This window comes from Dendropsophus ebraccatus, chromosome 9 (genome assembly GCF_027789765.1).
Source record: "Dendropsophus ebraccatus isolate aDenEbr1 chromosome 9, aDenEbr1.pat, whole genome shotgun sequence".
In the NCBI taxonomy this organism is placed as follows: Eukaryota; Metazoa; Chordata; class Amphibia; order Anura; family Hylidae; genus Dendropsophus; species Dendropsophus ebraccatus.
Genome location: NC_091462.1, coordinates 70,332,540 through 70,353,212, shown reverse-complemented (window position 1 = coordinate 70,353,212; position 20,673 = coordinate 70,332,540). Strand labels below are relative to the sequence as shown.

Below are 20,673 nucleotides of genomic sequence, written 5' to 3'. Positions count from 1 at the left end.
GCATCATTCTTTTTATCAACCTGTGAATAATATAAACGCATACTTAAAGGGGTACTGAGAAGAACTTTTCTTTCTATTTAATTGTACTTACCCTAATACGTTTCCTCCTCTTTCCCCACCAAGCCCAAAATCTATATGTCCCCTGCTATTCTGCATCTCCACAACATCCTTTCTGCTCAGCCAATCAGTGGTCACAGTGGTGTCCTAAAACACCCCTTTAAGCATATCATGTGAAATCATGCATACTGTTACTTGGTATGGGGCACTTGCTCTGTGAACAACTTATAATAAAATATTTTTTTTGTAAACCCTAATACTTCTCTATAACTCACATTTTATATCTGACAGATGAGCTTGGTTTTATTGCAGCTAAAAGCTAAGTTTGGTTGATCATATTTATTGAAAGAAATTGTGCAATTGTAATAGGGCCTTATTAGTTAAAGTGTCACTGTCGTTATAACTTTTAAAATCTAAATCAACAGTAGATGTGAATAAAAGCAAGTTTGCAATACACATTCTTTATTTTCTTGTAGTTAATCTTGTAGTTATCATGCTGTAAAACAAAGCTGAAGTTACCAGAAATCCAGGTCCAGTCTCCTGATGGCAGATTTTTAGACTTGTGCTGGTTGAATAAAACAGACTAAACACAGGAATTCCGGGCAACACAGAGAGTCACGGCTCAATATGTCCATCAGTCACATGACTGCCTTCTTTCTGTGACCGCTCAGATGGCCTGGGATACACAGGACTTCCTGTTTTCTAACTCTTTGAGAAAAAAAACTGTCACAACACAGAAAGTGCTGTGTTTTCCATGATGAATAAAAAAATTAATGTATATCGCAAACTTGCTTTATGTCAAATCTACTGTTGATTTAGATTTCGAAAGTTATAAGGACAGTGACATTTAAGTATAGTACATATTTGATTATAGGAAAAGAAGATATCAAATAATTTATCATATATAATAAATCTTACAATAGAACTTGGACACACTGAGTGTTTGGGTATCAAGCTAAATGAGGTTCAGTGTGGATAAATGTAAAGTTCTGAATCTGGGTAGTAATAACCTGCATGCATCATATATCCTAGGAGGTGTAAAACTGGGTCACTTGTAGAGAAGTATCAGGGCGTACTTAGATATATACTACACAATAGCATAGAAAAGGCATGGACTAATGGGACAAGGACATAATATTACCGCTTTATAAAGCACACGTGTGGGGCCGCAATTATGCCCTGGAACTGGAAAGGGTACAAATGAGTGCAATTCAACTAATGGAGGGCCACTGAAATGCTAGACATGAAAAAAAAAAAACTTAAAAGACAAAGGAGTGCTCCCTCCACTCTCCAAAGGTAACAAGTCTTCTTTGCCTGTGATTCTGTGAAACACTCTGCCCAGGAATTGGTCAGGGCTTCATAAAAGGCTTAGACAAATTCTTACAACAAAGTAATGCAGAAATAAAGTATTCTTGTATTAAAGATATCAATACTCCTCCCTCCCCTACGTGCATTACTTATTCATTCCCTTGGTTGAACTTGATCTACATGTGTCTTTTTCAACTGTACTATGTAAGTATTCAATATAAAAAAAAATTGTGTGTACCTACATTAAAACCAAATGAATTATATATCTTGTTAATAGTACTTTAATACATGATATCACAGTATGGCCATGTTCACACATAGTATTTCCATAGTCTTTTTTCAACCAAAATCAGGAGTGACGCTGACAGGGCAAAATTATAATGGATAGATTTGCTAAGTTTCTTCTAACTTCTGGTTTTGGTTGGGGAAAAAAAAAAAACTGACCAAAAGACTGACGGAAATACTATGTGTGAACATAGCCTATAAGTATAAGAACACTATTAGACATCAAAATATTTAACAAATATGGACATGTACAGCTACAATAATATACAGCTACGAAGCATACATAAAGAAATATTTTCATACTTATCATATGAATCCATGGCAATCACCCATTTACACAGCCCCTCAGCAGCAGTAGACGCATTGCGGACTTTGTCAGGAACGAACTCTGCATTGGTGATATATTGCTTCCTTATGATATTCATGTAAGCAGGTGGAATATTATCCTTATCATATTCATGTAGAGATTGAAGAAATTTCATATCCCCGAGTACTCTTTTTGCTGGTCCCCAAAAATCTTCAATCTTTCGTCCAGAACCAGAGGGGTCAGGAATTTTATCAGGTTTGACTCCTTTTAAAATACAAATGGCCTCCATGACAAGCTTTACACCAGCAGGGGGACTTTTCATCGACTTTACCACTGTAATGTCCTGTTACATAATATATATGTATATATCAGTGTATACAATCAAGGAGTTCTCAAGAAATACATTAACATAGCAAAAACATCAGAATATTATGCTATTTTGCATTACATGAAACTTTAAAAAAAATTCTCCTGCATCTTCTATACGCTTACATTTTATTAAACTGAAGCGAGCAGAAGACAACTCCATCTTTCTGCTCCATTGTGCCCCCTACCTTCATTTTTACATCCTGAAAGTATAGCTTCCAAAACACAAAGGGACGGTGCGTGGTTTTGCCCACATCCAATGTCTAATCACTGCACAAGGTTGCCAAGGTTGCCACATCAGCATTAGCAACTGCCCCCTCTTGTCTTTCTTTGTAGATGTGGAAATGCAGGAAGTTAGTGCCGGGGAGCAGAAGGCTTGGGCATCTTCTGCTCCCCCGCTTAGCTCCTTAAAGGCAGCAGTGAATCACTGCAGATTTCTGGATACACCTGCTGATTATAACACCTAGAGCACAACTGGCTGTTTAAAGTGCATTCAAAGACAACAAAATTGAATTGTCTATAAAATTGAGTATAAAGAGTTAAGCCAACAAACCTAAAAGTAAAGTAAAGCACTGCTATGACATCAACAAAGTTAATCTTTACCACTATCTAATCCTTTTCTCTATGTTGTACTAATGAAACATGGGAGCCATGCAGTGAAAATGCATCTAGAACTTTACAGTGGATAATGTGGATAAGGCTATTCTAGGATTTGGCCTGGGTCAGCTGCCAAGAATTGCTTTTCCCCAGGTGGTTTTCTGTAAGGGGCACACACAGGTCTGATCCTAGTATTTCTGCTGTCTGAGGCGCAAACTGAATAGCTCCCTACCTCCATTAAAAAAGGTTTGTGTGCAGAAAACCTGCAGCGTATAACAGTACTCTGTTCTCTTTACATCTCTATACGGTTTCCAAAAAATACTGCATTTTTAGTTCTGACAGCCTTGGATTTCACATCTGTATTCAGCCAACATTTGCAAGTCATAAAGGTCAACAGTATCAAGAGTACAAGAAGGAGGAGGGTAGTGGTGTGTAGCAAAAGATGCTAAATGGAATGATGTATGGCCACTCCATAAAACATACCACCTGAGGCAAGACACTTATCTCTCCTCATGGCAGATACAGCCCTGGGACCAATAATGGCAAACTGAACACTCCTCCTCTCCTCTGCAATAACACCCTTGGGGAAAAAAATCTGTTTAAATTGTGCGGATGGCCGTCATTTAATGGGAAATATTGCTATTAAATGGCAGCTATTCACTCAATTTCAACAGTGTGTGATCATAGCCTTTCTGTGTTCTCAATCCACTTCCTGGTTTTGGTTGCAAAATACTGACCAAAATACTGAGCAAAAATACTGTGTGAACATAGCCTTAAAAATGATACAATAATGAAAAAAAATACATCTATTTAATTTCCATCAGGGGATTCAAACCAAAGAATGAACTGCTGGTGGTCTCTAGACAGGTGAGTTACCCCTAGACCACAGCTCCAACACATTTGGGAGAAGAGATTCAATTATACCTGAGTGTTTCTTCCTGACATAACCTGCCTACAGAGGACTGATCTGCAATCTGACAGCTGAGCGAGCAGGAGGCCGGGCAGTATTGTTTATTCATGAAGAGGGAGGAGGATGCATGCCAGAGTGTGGCACGAACAACTGCTCTGTGATTCTTTAGTACAGTAGGAGACATGAGATTGTAAATCATCCGCTGCACAGAAAATTACAAAAAAGGTACCATGCTCACTGGGGGGCTGCCAGCTACAGCACACTGTCAGCACCTTAGGTAGGGCCCAGGAGCTGACAGATTCCTTTTCAGTTTTATTTTTTTTATCACTATATAATAAAAGTTTAATTTTTAACAGACATTTTGCTGATGAACACTAGTTTATTTGGTTTTGCCTTCCACCTTCAGCATTACAAGCTAATGGACTACATGGCATGCAAAGTATATTTTTAATTATGTTGGAACATACAGAGGAACTGTAATCAGAAAACAGAACAAATGTACCTGAGCAGTAAGAGTATCCAGTGCAGCAAGAGCGGATTCCAATATGGGTAAAGCTTGAGCCAGATCACTATCACATTCATCCTTAATTGCTTTAGCTGCCATTGCTTGTTCGTTTGCCACAGCTTCATCAGCTTTGACTATCTTTTCAGTCTTGGCCACTTCAATTGACTCTCTCTCAATGACGACCATCATCTCATCCACCTCTCTGCTAGCTACTTTCAACTGGGGCTGAAGAGCCTCTAATTCACTTTGCATGGTTGCAACTTGTGATGATGCAGACTCTAGTTTGTCTAATCCAACTTCATACCTTCTTTTCATTTTCATAACTTCTCTGTTAAGGCAAAGTAATGCAAACTACTTATTCCTGCATTGGTCACTAAATGTCTTTGCTGCAAACTGAAATAATCAGCAAATCGCATTGAGGGTAATTAGTACCGTATATTAAAGAGACTGTATTAACATAAGGAAAAGTGATTCTTCTTAACTCCTTCAAGACCAAGGCCTTTAATGCACAAAAGTCTGGGTCAGATTAATGCAATGTTCCTCCCCACCTTCTAAGAGCCATAGCGCTTTTATTTTTCCACCTACAGGACTGGTTGGGGTGTCATTTTTTGCGCCTTGATCTCTAGTTTTTATTAATATCATTTTGGTGTTACAGAAAAATTTTGATCACTTTTTATACATTTTTTTCTGATATATAATTTATTAAAATCAGCAATCCTGGTGTGCTTTTTTTCCCGTTTACACCGTTCACCGTGCGGGAATTATAATGTTATATTTTAATAGATCGGAAAATTCCGCACACTACAATATGTAATATGTTTATTTATTTATTTTTTTATATTTTTATTTTTAAAATAGGCAAGGGGGTATTTTTAACTTTTATTGGGAGGGGGTTTATAAGGGTTTTTTAATCCTTGGTTGTTTTTAACACTTTTTGTATATACTGATCTATGCTATGCCATAGCATTGCATAGATCAGTGTTATCGACGATCTATGAATAGAGCCTGCCTGAGAGAAGACTCTACATCCTATACATGGATCGCCGATCCAGCCATGCTGCAGGGGTACCGATCACTCAGTGACAGATGCTTGTTCTGTCACTGAGTTCTTTAAACGCTGCGATCGCTATAGATTGCGGCATTTAAGGGGTTAATGAGATGCAGCTGCGTGATCGTAGCTGCCTCTGATTACTTCCAGCCCTGGACACACTGATGTGTGTGGGACCGCTCTGACTGCAGCGGTCCCACTCACATCAGTAACCCCGTCAGTGCAAGAACGTGTGCATATATATATATATATATATATATATATATATATATATATATATATTCCTACTGCACAGGGTATGTGCAGTAGAAACCTATATATATACATGCTACTGACGGGAAGGGGTTAAAATTTCAGCAATTTCTGAGTTTGAGGCAAATATAAAATAGATGATACTTTAATGAGTTTTTTCACTGCTACTTACAAAACAGCGATTGAGTAGTGCTAAGACGTACTATTGTATAGGTAGCTCAAGTGTGCATCACTACTTTACCTCTTCCTAACTGGGCTGGATGCAGTGCACTAAGCCTAGAGAAGGGGAAGAGGGAAAACAAATGGATGTGTCTGACCTAAGAAAAGTTAAATGGTGATACAGAGCATCACCACTTACCTCTTAGCAGATTAAGCAGGAGGCATACAATGTATACCTCCTTCTAAGCCTGGCCATGCCTTTACAGCCTGGGGCCCACACAGGAGCAGAAATTCTTGAGCGGAAAACCCCGTACAGAGCAGGGATTCCCTTCATCATCACAGGCTTCCCAGCAGTACACTGCAGTGCATTATATTATATTCATATTTAACATTTCAACGTTACATGAAATACCCTTTTTCCAATATGACTTGTTTATTATCTAGAAATTGGTTAACCCCTTAGCGACCCATGACGTATCTGATGACGTATCCTGCTCTGAACGGCGCTGATCCCGGCTGACATGTGCAGCTGGGTAGTGCCTCTATTAGCCGGCGCGGGTCCCGTTGCCGCGCCAGCTAATTAAGCCTCTAAGTGCAGCTGTCAAACCTGACAGCTGCACTTACATGTTGTGCTCTCCCTGTCCCTGTTGTCTAGTGGGACGATCTCCCCCCCGGGATGCGATCGCGAGGGGAGGGGGGGGGGGAGATCCATTCTTCTGCCCTTGGCGGGCCTCAGCGTCGGAATGACGCTGATCCCGGCTCGGCAATAGATTGCTATGGCCTGCAGCAGGCCATAGCAATCTATGACCGATCTGATGGATCTTTGCTGTGCATATACACAGCATTGATCTCTATGAGAGATCAGTGCTGTCTATATAGAAGTCCCCCAGGGGGAATTCTTGTTAAAGTAAAACTAAAAGTAAAAATGTTTTTTTATTAATAAAAAATCCCCTTCCGCATTAAAAGTCCAAATCACCCCCCTTTTCCCATTTTATAAACATAAATTAATAAACAAATAAATAAACATATTTAGTATCGCCGCGCACGTAATCGACCGAACTATTAATTAATCACATTCCTGATCTCGCACGGTAAACAGCGTAAGCGCAAGAAAATTCCAAAGTGCAAAATTGCGCATTTTTGGTCGCATCAAATCCAGAAAAAATGTAATAAAAAGTGATCAAAAAGTCGAATATGTGCAATCAAGGTACCGATAGAAAGTAAACATCATGGCGCAAAAAATGACACCTCCCACAGCCCCATAGACCAAAGGATAAAAGCGCTATAAGCCTGGGAATAGAGCAATTTTAAGGAACATATATTTGTTAACAATGGTTTGAATTTTTTACAAGCCATCAGATACAAGAAAAGTTATACATGTTACATATCGTTGTAATCGTACCGACTTGAGGAACATGCATAACAAGTCAGTTTTACCATAGGCCGAACGGCGTAAATGCAAAACTCCCCGAAATCAAAAAATTTCCTTTTTTTTTTTTCAATTTGACAGCGCAAATGATTTTTTTCCAGTTTTGCAGCATATGTTATGGAAAAATAATGCCTGTCATTGCAAAGTACAATTGGTTTCGCAAAAAAAAAGGGCTCATGTGGGTCTCTAGGTGAAAAAATGCAAGCGCTATGGACTTTTAAACATAAAGTGGAAAAAGCAAAAGTGCAAAAACGAAAATTGGCTTTGACCTTAAGGGGTTAAAGATTCCTGAAGATGCCATAAATCAAAAAGAGATGCATCATAAGAACAGCTTGACATAACAGCTTAGTGAAGCTTAGAAACAGACATATTCATGATACATACTGTTACTAAAATTTCTTCTGATGTACATCACACTTATTACTCTATTAAAACCTTTGAGGGTTACCAGCAACTGTGCCTCCTCAAGATTTACATTCAAATGATCCAGGTATGCAATCCTCTTTTGGCAGTCACATTTAATTCTTCTTATTATTATATTAATATTAAAAAAAAAATTCATGGTAATAAATACTTACGACCGTTTTTTTTCCAGTAAAGTTTTAAAAGTGGAGATGAGTTCTAAATAAGATGTAGGAGTTACATAATTATATCTTTGTAGTTCTGCACGAAACTTGTCAGACAAGGTAATAGTTGATGTGTGAAAGCTTTTACACATATCGATACATCCATCTCGAATTTCTTCTGACATTTCAATGTCCTCTAAAAATCGTGTTGCAACAGCTTGAAGTGCGTCTTCTGGCCAGGACTAGTGAAAATGTTTAAAACAGCACAATATAAGCAACTTAAAATACTTCACGATGATTTTTCACAGAAATGAAACTGAATTCTAACAGATGAAAAATAAATTACAGCTAATTAAGTCAAGATATGATACTGATATCATGCACAAAGGACAAGTCTGGCAAAAAAATTTATTTAAGACTTGTATTGCCCCCCAAAAGTTATACAAATTACCAATATACACTTATTAGGGGAAATGCTTATAAAGTGTTTTTTTCCCTGCACTTACTACTGCATCAAGGCTTCACTTTCTGGATAACATGGTGATGTCACGACCCGACTCCCAGAGCTGTGCGGGCTGTGGCTGCTGGAGAGGATGATAGGAGGGGGACACTGAGGGGCACAGGGCACTGGAGGTACACTAAGCACCCCTCTGCCATCATCCTCTCCAGCAGCTACAGCCCACACAGCTCTGGGAGTCGGGTCGTGACATCACCATTTTATCCAGGAAGTGAAGCCTTGATATAGTAGTAAGTGCAGGGAAAAAAAGCACTTTATAAGCCTTTCCCATTATAAGTGTATATTGGTAATTTGTATGACTTTTGGGGGGCAATACAGTAATTTTTTTAAAAAATTTCACCGGACTTCTCTTTAAAGAGCAACTAAAGCTTTAGTACATGTTTTTTAAACTCATGAGAAACTGTACGTTATGGGCAGAACAATTTAGTACTAACTTATTAATTTGTTATGTACAGTAATGTCTTATATGTTCAATGAAAACAAGTGAAAAGCTTTTATTATGAGTAATAATATAAATATTACCTGGAACCAGTCAATTGTACAGCAGTTAACAAGAGCTGGAAATTTACGAAGGCGATTCCGAAATGCATCTCCTATAGGGCTCATAGCAAGTACAATATGAAGTTGATCTCTGCATCGGTCAATAAACAAGTTGAAAAGAGCAAGAGGGCTGCCATCTGTCTGCTTCGATTTGTCTCTCTGTCTGTCTATCTGTCGCATTCTTTCACATATTTCTTGTTTTTCATCAGCAGCAAAAAGATTTGGAACCTCTCCTGCATTGAGTAAATTGTTAATGTCTTCTAGGAAAGATTCTTTCTTAATCTGGGTATCCGTAAACAGAAAAACACCTTGCATTTCACCCTCTGTAGATCGACGTAAAATTTGTTTCAAGTCTTCACGCCACTCAGAATTACCGTAACTTTTTGAAATTTCAACTTGAAAGAGTCTCTGGTCAGCCATGTGAACAGCTAATCGGGTAACAGACTGACGTCCACTTCCTCCAACACCAACAAGAAGGGCATGGCTACGAGGTTGCTTCAAAATGCGGGAGATTCTGCATATGTGTTCAATTGCAAATCTGAACAAAACCAAATTCATTGGTTTTTTACTTATGTTGTTAAATTCTTCTAAATGGCTTTCAACAACTAGACGCAGCTTATCCACATCAGTTATTTCTTTATAGTTTGTGTCTTCTCTTTTAGGGTCATGAAAATCACAAAACATTAAGCTACGCAAGTCATCCTCCTCTACTTTGCCATCACCATTGAAGTCAAGATGTTGAAAAAGTTGATGAAAGTCTTCTCTCATGTGACTTTTTACAACCTCCTCAATATAGCCAACAAGCCAAGATCGATCAGCATTATCTACAAGGCGATCATAGTAAACTCGAAGAACCTGAAACAAAGAAACATACAAACAACCCATAACTTTTTTTTTACCATACCTCATCCTTTACTTGTTTTATAAACAAGCCATTACCAACTTTTAGTTTACAAATTACAGAAAATTCTGCAAACTCAGTAAAACTTAGCTTTAGACCACTGTAATACAGTAACATTTTTGTCAATATTAGTACACTAAAACTACGAGTGGAGTAGGGAGGGTCCTTAAAGGGGTTGGACACTTTATAGTAAAATAGTTCAGTATACAGTATTAGGAAGTGTACTCACTGTATATACTGACAACAGTTTCCTGTGTACCTCATGAAGCTAAAATCAGACTCCCCTCCTCCAAGCTGTACTGTCCTGCTCTGTGGTGAGTCTGTCCATAAGAAGGCCGACAAAAAGGGGCATGTGACCATGCCCTGCCCTCCAGTGTCTACCATAGGCGTATACAGGCTCAGTGTTGGACACTGGGGGGCGGGGCCTGGTAACATGCCCCTTGTTCTTCCATGTCAGCCATCTTATGGACAGACTCAACACAGAGCAGGGCAGCACAGCCTCGAGGAGGAGGAGATTAAAACTACACGAGACCTATAAAATGAACAGAAAAATAAAATAAAAAAAATTCGCTCCAGCTGCTAGAACAATGATCTGTTGCTGATCGCTAGATGTAATAGCTCTGAAACTAACAATCAGCGAGGAAAGGATGAGCGCAAGAACCACTGTAAGTAATGATCATCGTTCCATGTAATAGGGTGAGCGATTTAAGATAGTTCGTGATATCGGTTGTTTGAGATCGTTTATGGTTAATCGCTGAAAAATCAATTTGTGTAATAGTACCCTTAGGGTTAGATCTAAATAAACAATCAACAACGCATGAACAATTTTTAAATTGTTTTCTGCAATTACACAGGATGATTATCATTTAAATTAGAACGATATAACGATTTTCTACACGATAATCGCCCCATGTAATAGGGCCCTTCCTGTGAACATAGCCTAAGCCAAAAATGGATTAAAAAAAATAACAGAAGTCATAAATCTGCCCACAGAGAAATAACATATTCAATGATGTTGAAAAAAATAAGTTGGCTAAATAAGAAAATATTTATACCTCATGAACCCATAGGCGCTTTATTAGTAAGGGAGAATCTGATGTCTCAGGACGTGATAAACAGATGCCTTGAATTACACGAGAGAAATCACGAAGATTAAAAAGGTAGTGAGATTTTGTTGGAGTTGGCAACAGATTTTTCATTGCTTCCTTGTACACTGCCATGGTACTGTGTATAATTTGTGGTGTTAGAACAGTATATTCACTTGGAAAGCTATTCCTACAGTGTAAAAAAGAAATTCATATTTATAAATAGTACAAAAAGGTTTATGTCAAACTGAATACAGTCCAGGAAACATATTCATTCATTTTTTATACACAAAGTATTAATGGCTAATAATCTGCAAATGATGTACTGTATAAATGGTTATTGTGCAAAGATCATTATAAATTCACGAACTGTAAATGTATATGTACAGCCATACAAAATTTGGGTCTTGGCAAATTACCTATCCTTATGAATAAAGCAAACTTAAAGGGGAACTCCAGGTAAAGGTTAAAAAAATGAAACTTCTGCAGAAGCATAAAGTATTACTTACCTATCTATTCCAATTTTGAAACTACCAAAAATCCATTCGTTTTAGGGGGTTTGGTTCTGTTTTGTATTTCTGCACTTCCTGGTTGAGCAGTTGAACACAGTACTACAGGTTCCAGAATGCAATGCTTTCCCTCAGCTGTTCATCACAGTCCCCCACCCTGCACATTCCCCGTCCAAATCTATTGCAGAACATCTAGGCTGTGTTCACACATTGCAGTTTCATTGTGTTACTGAATTGTTTGCAGTACTTTATCATTTCATTGTTGTCCCACCCACACAGCACACTGTATTCTCTACCTGTAACACAGCACGCTGTATTCTCTACCTGTAACACCACACAGTACGCTGTATTCTCTATCTGTAACACCACACAGAACGCTGTATTCTCTATCTGTAACACCGCACAGTACACAGTTACTACCTGTAACACCACACAGCACACTGTATTCTCTACCTATAACACCACACAGCACACTGTATTCTCTACCTGTAACCACACAGCACGCTGAATTCTCTACCTGTAACACCACACAGCACGCTGTATTCTCCACCTGTAACACCACACAGCACGCTGAATTCTCTACCTGTAACACCACACAGCACGCTGTATTCTCTATCTGTAACACCACACAGCACGCTGTATTCTCTACCTGTAACACCACACAGCACGCTGTATTCTCTACCTGTAACACCACACAGCACGTTGTATTTTCTACCTGTAACACCACACAGCACGCTGTACTCTCTACCTGTAACACCTCACAGCACGCTGTATTCTCTACCTGTAACACCACACAGCACGCTGTATTCTCTACCTGTAACACCTCACAGCACGTTGTATTCTCTACCTGTAACACCACACAGCACGCTGTACTCTCTACCTGTAACACCTCACAGCACGCTATATTCTCTACCTGTAACACCACACAGCACGCTGTATTCTCTACCTGTAACACCACACAGCACACTGTATTCTCTACCTGTAACACCACACAGCACGCTGTATTCTCTACCTGTAACACCACACCACACTGTATACTCTACCTGTAACTCCACACAGCACGCTGTATTCTCTACCTGTAACACCACACCACACTGTATACTCTACCTGTAACTCCACACAGCATGCTGTATTCTCTACCTGTAACACCACACAGCACGCTGTATTCTCTACCTGTAACACCACACAGCACGCTGTATTCTCTACCTGTAACACCACACAGCACCCTGTATTCTCTACCTGTAACACCACACTGCACGCTGTATTCTCTACCTGTAACACCACACAGCAGGCTGTATTCTCTACCTGTAACACCACACAGCACACTGTATTCTCTACCTGTAACACCACACAGCACGCTGTAGTCTCTACCTGTAACACCACACTGCACGCTGTATTCTCTACCTGTAACACCTGTGGCATGGTGGGGCTGTAAGAGGCAGTTCTATGCCTCTGGAATGGGAATTGGAGTTCAGGTGGAGCTCCTGGTCCAGGTACTCCACTCCAGCCCTAGAGCTAATGAGGCTCTGAAACCACCTGGTGGAGCTCTATTAGAGACTCCAGAGCTTCCCAGGTGATGGCCCCCAGGTGAAGACTCCCAGTGTGGGAGAACAGGCAGCACTAGGCCTGTGGGAGCTGCAGACAAGAAGTCTGGGTAAGACCAGTGGAGCTGGTGATATTGAGCATTAGGCTCATAAGTGACAGCTAGGGAAGCTGTGGTGTTAGTCAGTGGCTAGACGGCCTAGGTTTTATTTTATTGGCAGTGTTGCCTATGTCTTGTGTTTTTTTTAACGGATAAATAAAGCTGACTGAGGTCAGTATAAAGCATACAGCACTGACTGGACTGCAATTTGTGATGTGCCAACCGTCTCAGGCCCAGGAGATGGCGATCCCAGCGAGTGAGTAACCCCCAGATTGTCACATATGGTGGAGGATTGCTGTGGGCAAGAAAATGGCACATGAAGTTTGTGGCTGGATTTAAAGGGCCAGAGAGACATACAGAGACTGTGTTGCTGTGGAGAGAGACCTACAGAGACTGTCTTGTCTGGATAAGGCCAGTATTGCTTATGTTTGAAGCTGGTGTTTCTGCTGCATAAAGAATATAGTTGCCATGGGTCTAGCAGAGGACTATGTCAGACGTATATGGGACATACAGCGCCGTGAAGACATGGCCAAACAGATGGGTCATAACCTTGAGCAGTTTGAAGCAGAGCGGGAGGCTGTTGAGGCCCAACTGCAAAGGACATTGGATAAGCGAGCGTCTGTACAAAGTGCATGTACTGCTACACAGAGCTGGTGTCCAAATACCCGCACTGCACTGCAGGGGGCTACTAACCAGAAAGCACAGGGGTCCAAGCCAAGTGGTTGCTGTACCAAGGTCCCAGGTGCATCCTGGTCTGATTCCCCAGATAAAAAGCGTGAGGGTGCCATCCCTAAAGCCAACCAGCCAGAGCCAGGCTTGAGATGTATGAGAATGGACTGTTGTGTAATTGGATGTGCTTTTGCCCAGTGCCCAAGTGTTAAAAAGTCACTTTTGCAGAGGCGCCATGATGTTGTTGCTAGGAGCAACCAACCACACCAGCAAGTGGCCGTCACTGAGCAGAGGGAGCCATGTTGGAGGTGCATGGGAGCGGGGGTCTGTGCATCTTATTGTCCTCTGGTCAGGAGATCAGAGAAACTCAAACCAAAAACCTGTGAATTGCTGGTGGGTGGCATCCCACTGCTGGTTGACCTGGACTGTCGCCAGGAGGTGTCCAGGGTCCACCCAGATATTATACTGTTTGTGAAGAGTCGACCAGAGCCGTATGGTAAGACTATTCTAATTGACTTTAAAACCTGTTATGGGACAGTAAATCATGTGCTGGAGGTCTGTGCAGAGCTTGAGGTGGAGTTCATACTTGGCAGAGACTTTCCTTATTTCTGGCAGTTGTGGGAGGGAGAGTCCCCAGTAAAGTGTACTGTACCACTGCCTAAGGGGGAGGAACCAGGAGAACCATATACACATGTCCCAGAGTTACCAGTGGGTGGAGCCTCACTGTCTTACTGTGTGAACTGTGACCAAAATAAGTCCAAATGTTCAGCAATGCTACCAAGTGAGGAGAAGAATCCTGTGGCTGACAAGACCATCCTGATGTCTGATGAGATTATTGCACAGTCTGAACATGGACTTGAAAAGTCAGATGAACTTAATGATAATGTATTGCATGCAATGTTTATTGAAAATGTCACCCCGCAGTTATGTGACAGCAGTAATGTCACCCCGCAGTTATGTGACAGCAGTAATGTCACCCCGCAGTTATGTGACAGCAGTAATGTCACCCCGCAGTTATGTGATAGCAGTAATGTCACCCAGCAGTTATGTGATAGCAGTAATGTCACCCAGCAGTTATGTGATAGCAGTAAGGTCATGTCAGATTTGCTGCCTAACATGCATTTAACCCATAATTATGTCCCACAACCTAAGCAGGTAAATGATGGGTGTACTACAGCGTTAGTTCCAATGAATGCAGAGTGGGAACTAACCTCTAAAGCAGAAAAAGCAGCAGAGGGGATTCGCTCTAGTGTGCCCCTAAAGGTCATGATGTGTAATGACGAGAAGATTGCATGTGATGAATGTGCTGTGCTGCCCCTAGAGGTCATGGTGTATAATGACCAGATGATTGCATGTGATGAAGGTGCAGTGCTGCCCCTAGAGGTCATGGTGTGTAAGGACCAGAGTATTGCATGGGATGCATGTGCTGTGGTTGAAAGCAATACAGAGAGTTTGGTGGCCTTTACTGAGTCAAGTGAGGCCAATGTGGTTGCTAGTGGCAACCAAATATCTGCTGAAGATAACAAGGAGGGTAAGCAGACTCACAAGCCCATGGGTTCATATTATGCCAAGAGAGTGACCTACAAAGTCAAACAGCATGTGAGAAGTGACTGTGGCAGTAAGCGGTATGTATGCTGGGTTTGTGGGGCACGTTTTTCCCAAAGTGATGCAGTGAGAATGCATGTGGTGCGGAAACATTGTGAAAATGTGTTGTGTATTCTCAAACCTAAACTATGTTCCTACAACAGCTGTGCTGTGCCCAATAGGTATCTCCGAAATAAAAGAAGGGGAAAAAGTGACCAGTGTGAATATGGTTGTAGACTGAAATGTTGCATGGAGATAGCCAGATGTGCTTGGCCTGGTAGGAAGCCGTATGCACGTGGTTTGTCTGAGAGCGCCCCCTGTGTCTATGACAGTAAGTCTGGTGTGGGTGACTGTGTTACAATGCAGAGCCAGATAGACCTGAGTGGTGCATCCAGTAGGGTTAGTGAGGGTCACACAGTAGCAGCATCCAGTGAGGTTAGTGGTGGTCACACAGTAGCATCCAGTGAGGTTAGTGGTGGTCACACAGCAGCAGCATCCAGTGATGTTAGTGGTGGTCACACAGTAGTAGAACAGCCACCACTTATTGTTATAGAATCTCTTCTTTGTCAGGTCCCAGAAGCTGTTCCTGTGACTAATGTGAACATGCCTCAAGTAGCAGGTGATGAGATGGTGGCCAGAGAAGGTCCGGCTGAAGAGCTTGTGTTGGCTCACACATTACCTCTTACAGGGAGTCTTGAAGTTACTGAGGCTGATGTGAATAATGAAGAGGTAACTTTGGAGAAATCATGTCCTCAGTACCAAGATGTGCATGAAGGAGCTGGTATGAAGACTTTCACTTTGGAGACTGAAAGTGAATGCAGTCTGTATGTTGCCCTGTCTGAAGTGAGAGGTAGTGAGAACTGTCAGTCAATGTCTGAGCCGAGTGTCACTCATACAGTCCCCTCCAATGTAGCTGGAAGTGAGAGGTTTCATGTTGCCAAGGGTAACAGCCTGGATGTTACCAATAAGGGAACCCAAATTACATATGAGAACAAGGACTGTGTGCACGCTGAGAGTGGTTCTCAGTACAGCCGTCCTATGTATGTCTCCACTTATGGACGTGGTCATGAAAGAAATGAACGGCAAAGTGAGAAAGTGGGGTACGGTGGTTCTGTGTTATGGAAAATGCGGGGAAAACAAAAACCTCATGAAAAGTGTGATGTGTGTCCCCAGAAAAAGAAAATGAGGCATGAATGGTGTCACATCTTACCCCAATGTAGGACCTTTGACCCAGGAGGGGGTGTTAATAAAGTGACAAGTCCTACGGCCTTTGTCAGGGGGGGAGGATATGTGGCATGGTGGGGCTGTAAGAGGCAGTTCTATGCCTCTGGAATGGGAATTGGAGTTCAGGTGGAGCTCCTGGTCCAGGTACTCCACTCCAGCCCTAGAGCTAATGAGGCTCTGAAACCACCTGGTGGAGCTCTATTAGAGACTCCAGAGCTTCCCAGGTGATGGCCCCCAGGTGAAGACTCCCAGTGTGGGAGAACAGGCAGCACTAGGCCTGTGGGAGCTGCAGACAAGAAGTCTGGGTAAGACCAGTGGAGCTGGTGATATTGAGCATTAGGCTCATAAGTGACAGCTAGGGAAGCTGTGGTGTTAGTCAGTGGCTAGACGGCCTAGGTTTTATTTTATTGGCAGTGTTGCCTATGTCTTGTGTTTTTTTTAACGGATAAATAAAGCTGACTGAGGTCAGTATAAAGCATACAGCACTGACTGGACTGCAATTTGTGATGTGCCAACCGTCTCAGGCCCAGGAGATGGCGATCCCAGCGAGTGAGTAACCCCCAGATTGTCACACACCACACTGCACGCTGTATTCTCTACCTGTAACACCACACTGCCCACTGTATTCTCTAACTGTAACACCACACTGCCCACTGTATTCTCTACCTGTAACGCTGATATTGGAATAAAGTAGAGAACTTTTTAATTTTTTTTTCTTTTCATTTCCACGCACATATTATGATCAAGCATCTTTTATCTTTGAAGTTGAGCCCCACAATAAGGCTCTGATCCTCTCTGCCATTTAGCATCAATAACTTGTGTTACTGCATCATTTTTGTGAATACGCTGCAGTACTGCAATGACACTCCAACATGTGTGAACACAGCCCTAATTTCACTGCACACTTCTGCACAATCAGAGAAATCAGTGCAACACCTGCTTCTGGCCGTTCAGAGATGGTGAATCATTTAGGGGATTGGGGGATCCAGCCAAGCCTCCTGGGAGATCACGCCCTGCCCCCTGTCTGCATCATCAGCCTGTCCTCAGCAAACACACACAATGTGAGACAGAGGCATGGAAGATTTTTCTCCTAAGGTGGAAGAGCAGTGGGAGCAGGAGACAATGTGGATTGGCACAGGGGCCATTTTTTTCACTTCCTGGATTTCTATCAGCTACCAGTGTGGCAGAACCATGCAGATACAGTAATACATTGTATAGACACATCTATATAACTTTTAATGTACTTTTAATTAAAAAAAAAACTAGTTTTTCTTATCCGGAGTTCCCCTTTAACCTAACACACAGGAGCACATTCTTACTATATGACGGCACAGGGAGTATTATTACAGTATTGCAGTATAAGGCGATGTTCACACCTAGTAAAACAGAGGCGGGGATGATCACTTCTACTGAATTCGGACGCAGGTGCACCCGTGTGCACCCACATCCGAATTCACCGCTGCACACAATGGAGCGTGCGGTTATTGTGTGCACTGACAGGTTCTCTGCGGCCGCTATTCAATGAATAGCGACCGCAGAAAAAACTGAAATGTCACTTATTTGCAGCGGCGCTAGCAATCCCGGCTGGAGTGTATACTATGTATATACACTCCGTCCGGGATTCCCTCAGCCTGCAGCACAATGTAAGTTCAGTATTAATTACACCAATGGATGACAATCAGCAACAATGGCCGTGATTAATACTGAACTTACGTTGTGTGAACATAGCCTAAAAAGGCATTATTACTATATGAGGTACAGGGGCATTATTACTAGATGCAGGCACGAGGAGGCATTATTATTGAGAGAGCACAGTGGGGGCAATAATACTGTATGGAGGCACAGGTGGCATTGTTACTATGTATGGTACAAGGGACATTATTACTTTATGACACAAAGGGGGACATTACTACTCTATGAAGGCAGAATAAACATAATTATTTATGGGGCTAAGCGAGCTTTATTACTGCTGTATGGGAGCACAAAGAGTGTTTTTACTATAAGCAAGGACAGGGGGGGAACTGTTACTCTGTGGAGTTTACGGTAGTAAAATGAGAGTAAAAGGGGCATTACTATTGTGAGAGGGCACAGTGGAGGTATTACATGAGGGCACAGGGGCATTAAAGGGGTATTCTGGGAAAAATTTACTTTTCCCCTATCCACAGGTTATGGTGTGCAGGTGTTATCTGGACTCTATATAGAGCTGTTTTTAAGTGATGGACTTCTTTAGGATGAAATTATTTTGGGTCAGGGTTGACATATCTATGGGTTAAGGTTTCATAATGACTTACGCCTGTGTTTGGTGTTTTACATTGTTTAATAGCAATTTGTCCTTTCCCCAAAAAGGTGAGCCTACACTGGAGCATTCTGTGGTAGATGCCATCTGGGGGTCCTACTCCACTGTTTGTTGTTGTGTGTATGAATCCCTTGTTGCTAAGTATTTCATTAGCAATATTAAGTTACGTTTTAGTTTTAGTAGCGACACTGTTTTTGTGAATAAGTATATTGAACCTGAAGTCTGGCTGGGGAATCTCTCGGACAGCCTGCAAACATGCAGCATATATATTTACATTGGCACAGTTTCATGGACCAAACTAAACAGACTATATATAAAGCACACAATCCATAAGCAGTTACTTTCCAAGTCAAGACTACCAAGGCTGCTTTTAGCTCCACTCAAATGGAGCCACTGTACTGCAGGCACCTCCACAGAAACTGGCTGGGGGTACTATATTTTGTAGGCATCACTGGGGGTCATACCAACCACAACCAGTGTGTTGGCATATCTTTGCATTAGCCCATAACACTATTAGAGAGAACTATTCCTTTAATAATAGTAAAACATTTGTTGGAAGGTTATTTCCTGTAGCTCCAGCTTTCTCAAGAACACGCTATGTGTAATTTGTTAGGAAAACATGGTTGCTCATCATCTGGGTATCCAATGCTCAATTATAGCAGCCATTGAAATATGTAAACATCCTACTTGACATTTACATTTATTAAAGCAGTTTTGAAATAATACTAGCAGGTCATTAAAAGTAATGATGCCACTGATTACACTGATTAAAAAAACACTCACATTAAAAAACATCAGGAAAATTTACTCAACCTATGATGCCTTAATAATTTGAATGCCAAATATATTTGGTTATAAAACATGGAAATACTATTATTAAAAAAATTAAACTTAGCCTTAAAAGTATTTATGCAGGTGTACCACTAAGAATAGAGACTAGAATCATTGTACAGTACATTTTTCAGGTCAGGCACAAAAAATTCCCAACAAGTCTCCCATGCACCTTATATTTCTGGGAGTCACCCTGTAGTCCTCTGCACCTGTGCCATGTGTTTTCTACACTAAATTGGACAGGGCATGGTGAGTGCTGCCCATTTCCTCTATTTATGAGCATTGATATACAACTTTGTTTCTTACAAAAGCACCTTTTTGTGACCTGGAGAAGCTTGTTTGGAGTGGGACAGAGAACTTGCAGGTAAATAGTGCTGAATATTGTATTCTATATTGTTAGTACCACTAACATGGAGTTGTATAGTCCTTGTATTTTTACTGTGGTATTATCTCAGCAGATACACGGCTTCCCCCTCCCCATATATCCTCTGCTGTCTCAGAAAGCTTGGCTGGATCTAAATGTACTGGTCAAGAGGTGGCTCTATTTAATACCGACCCCTCTTTATTCACACATCATGTACATTATTTAAGGGCTATTTCACATGTAACATTTTCTCTATGGCTCTTTTGGAGCCAAAGTTGTAAGTAGATTCGGCAAAGGTATAAGTATTGCTTCATAATTGTTTTCCCCTTCAAATTCATTACTGGCTTTGTCTTGAAAAAGCATTCAAAACTACAATGACGTCTCTCCCAAAAATTCCCCCAAGATACATTCACCCAAAACAGCTTCTACTTTTGTTTTAGGATAATCTTTGTGTACCTTATTGAAAGATGCCACTCCAGTATCCTGGAGAAGATAGTATACATGGAGTTGTCATCAAAATCATTAATTGTTATAGTATTGAAATGCCTGAGAAATCGTGGGGTTATAACATTTCTTCCACCACCTAAACAGGAAAAGAAAGAGAAACAAAGGTAGTATGATCATTGAAAATAAGAATATATCTTTATCAGCATGTTTCATATCTAAACTTCATGTAGATTTATGCAAAACAGAAAAACACCTGGCACTGCACAAAAGGAGTC

The 20,673-nt window shown here is 41.2% G+C and overlaps 1 protein-coding gene across 3 annotated transcripts in view; it reads right to left on the bottom strand.

Moving 5' to 3' along the window:
- The window catches only part of DNAH7 (dynein axonemal heavy chain 7), a 262,909-nt gene that overhangs the window by 86,725 nt on the left and 155,511 nt on the right, over positions 1-20,673 (bottom strand). For all 3 annotated transcript variants that reach the window (XM_069983597.1, XM_069983598.1, XM_069983599.1), the window contains 6 exons: positions 20,408-20,534; positions 10,803-11,022; positions 8,829-9,701; positions 7,802-8,031; positions 4,333-4,663; positions 1,954-2,300 (listed from right to left, as the gene is read on the bottom strand). In XM_069983597.1, the coding sequence (XP_069839698.1) occupies positions 1,954-2,300; positions 4,333-4,663; positions 7,802-8,031; positions 8,829-9,701; positions 10,803-11,022; positions 20,408-20,534 (2,128 nt within the window). The remainder of the gene's footprint in view (positions 1-1,953; positions 2,301-4,332; positions 4,664-7,801; positions 8,032-8,828; positions 9,702-10,802; positions 11,023-20,407; positions 20,535-20,673) is intronic.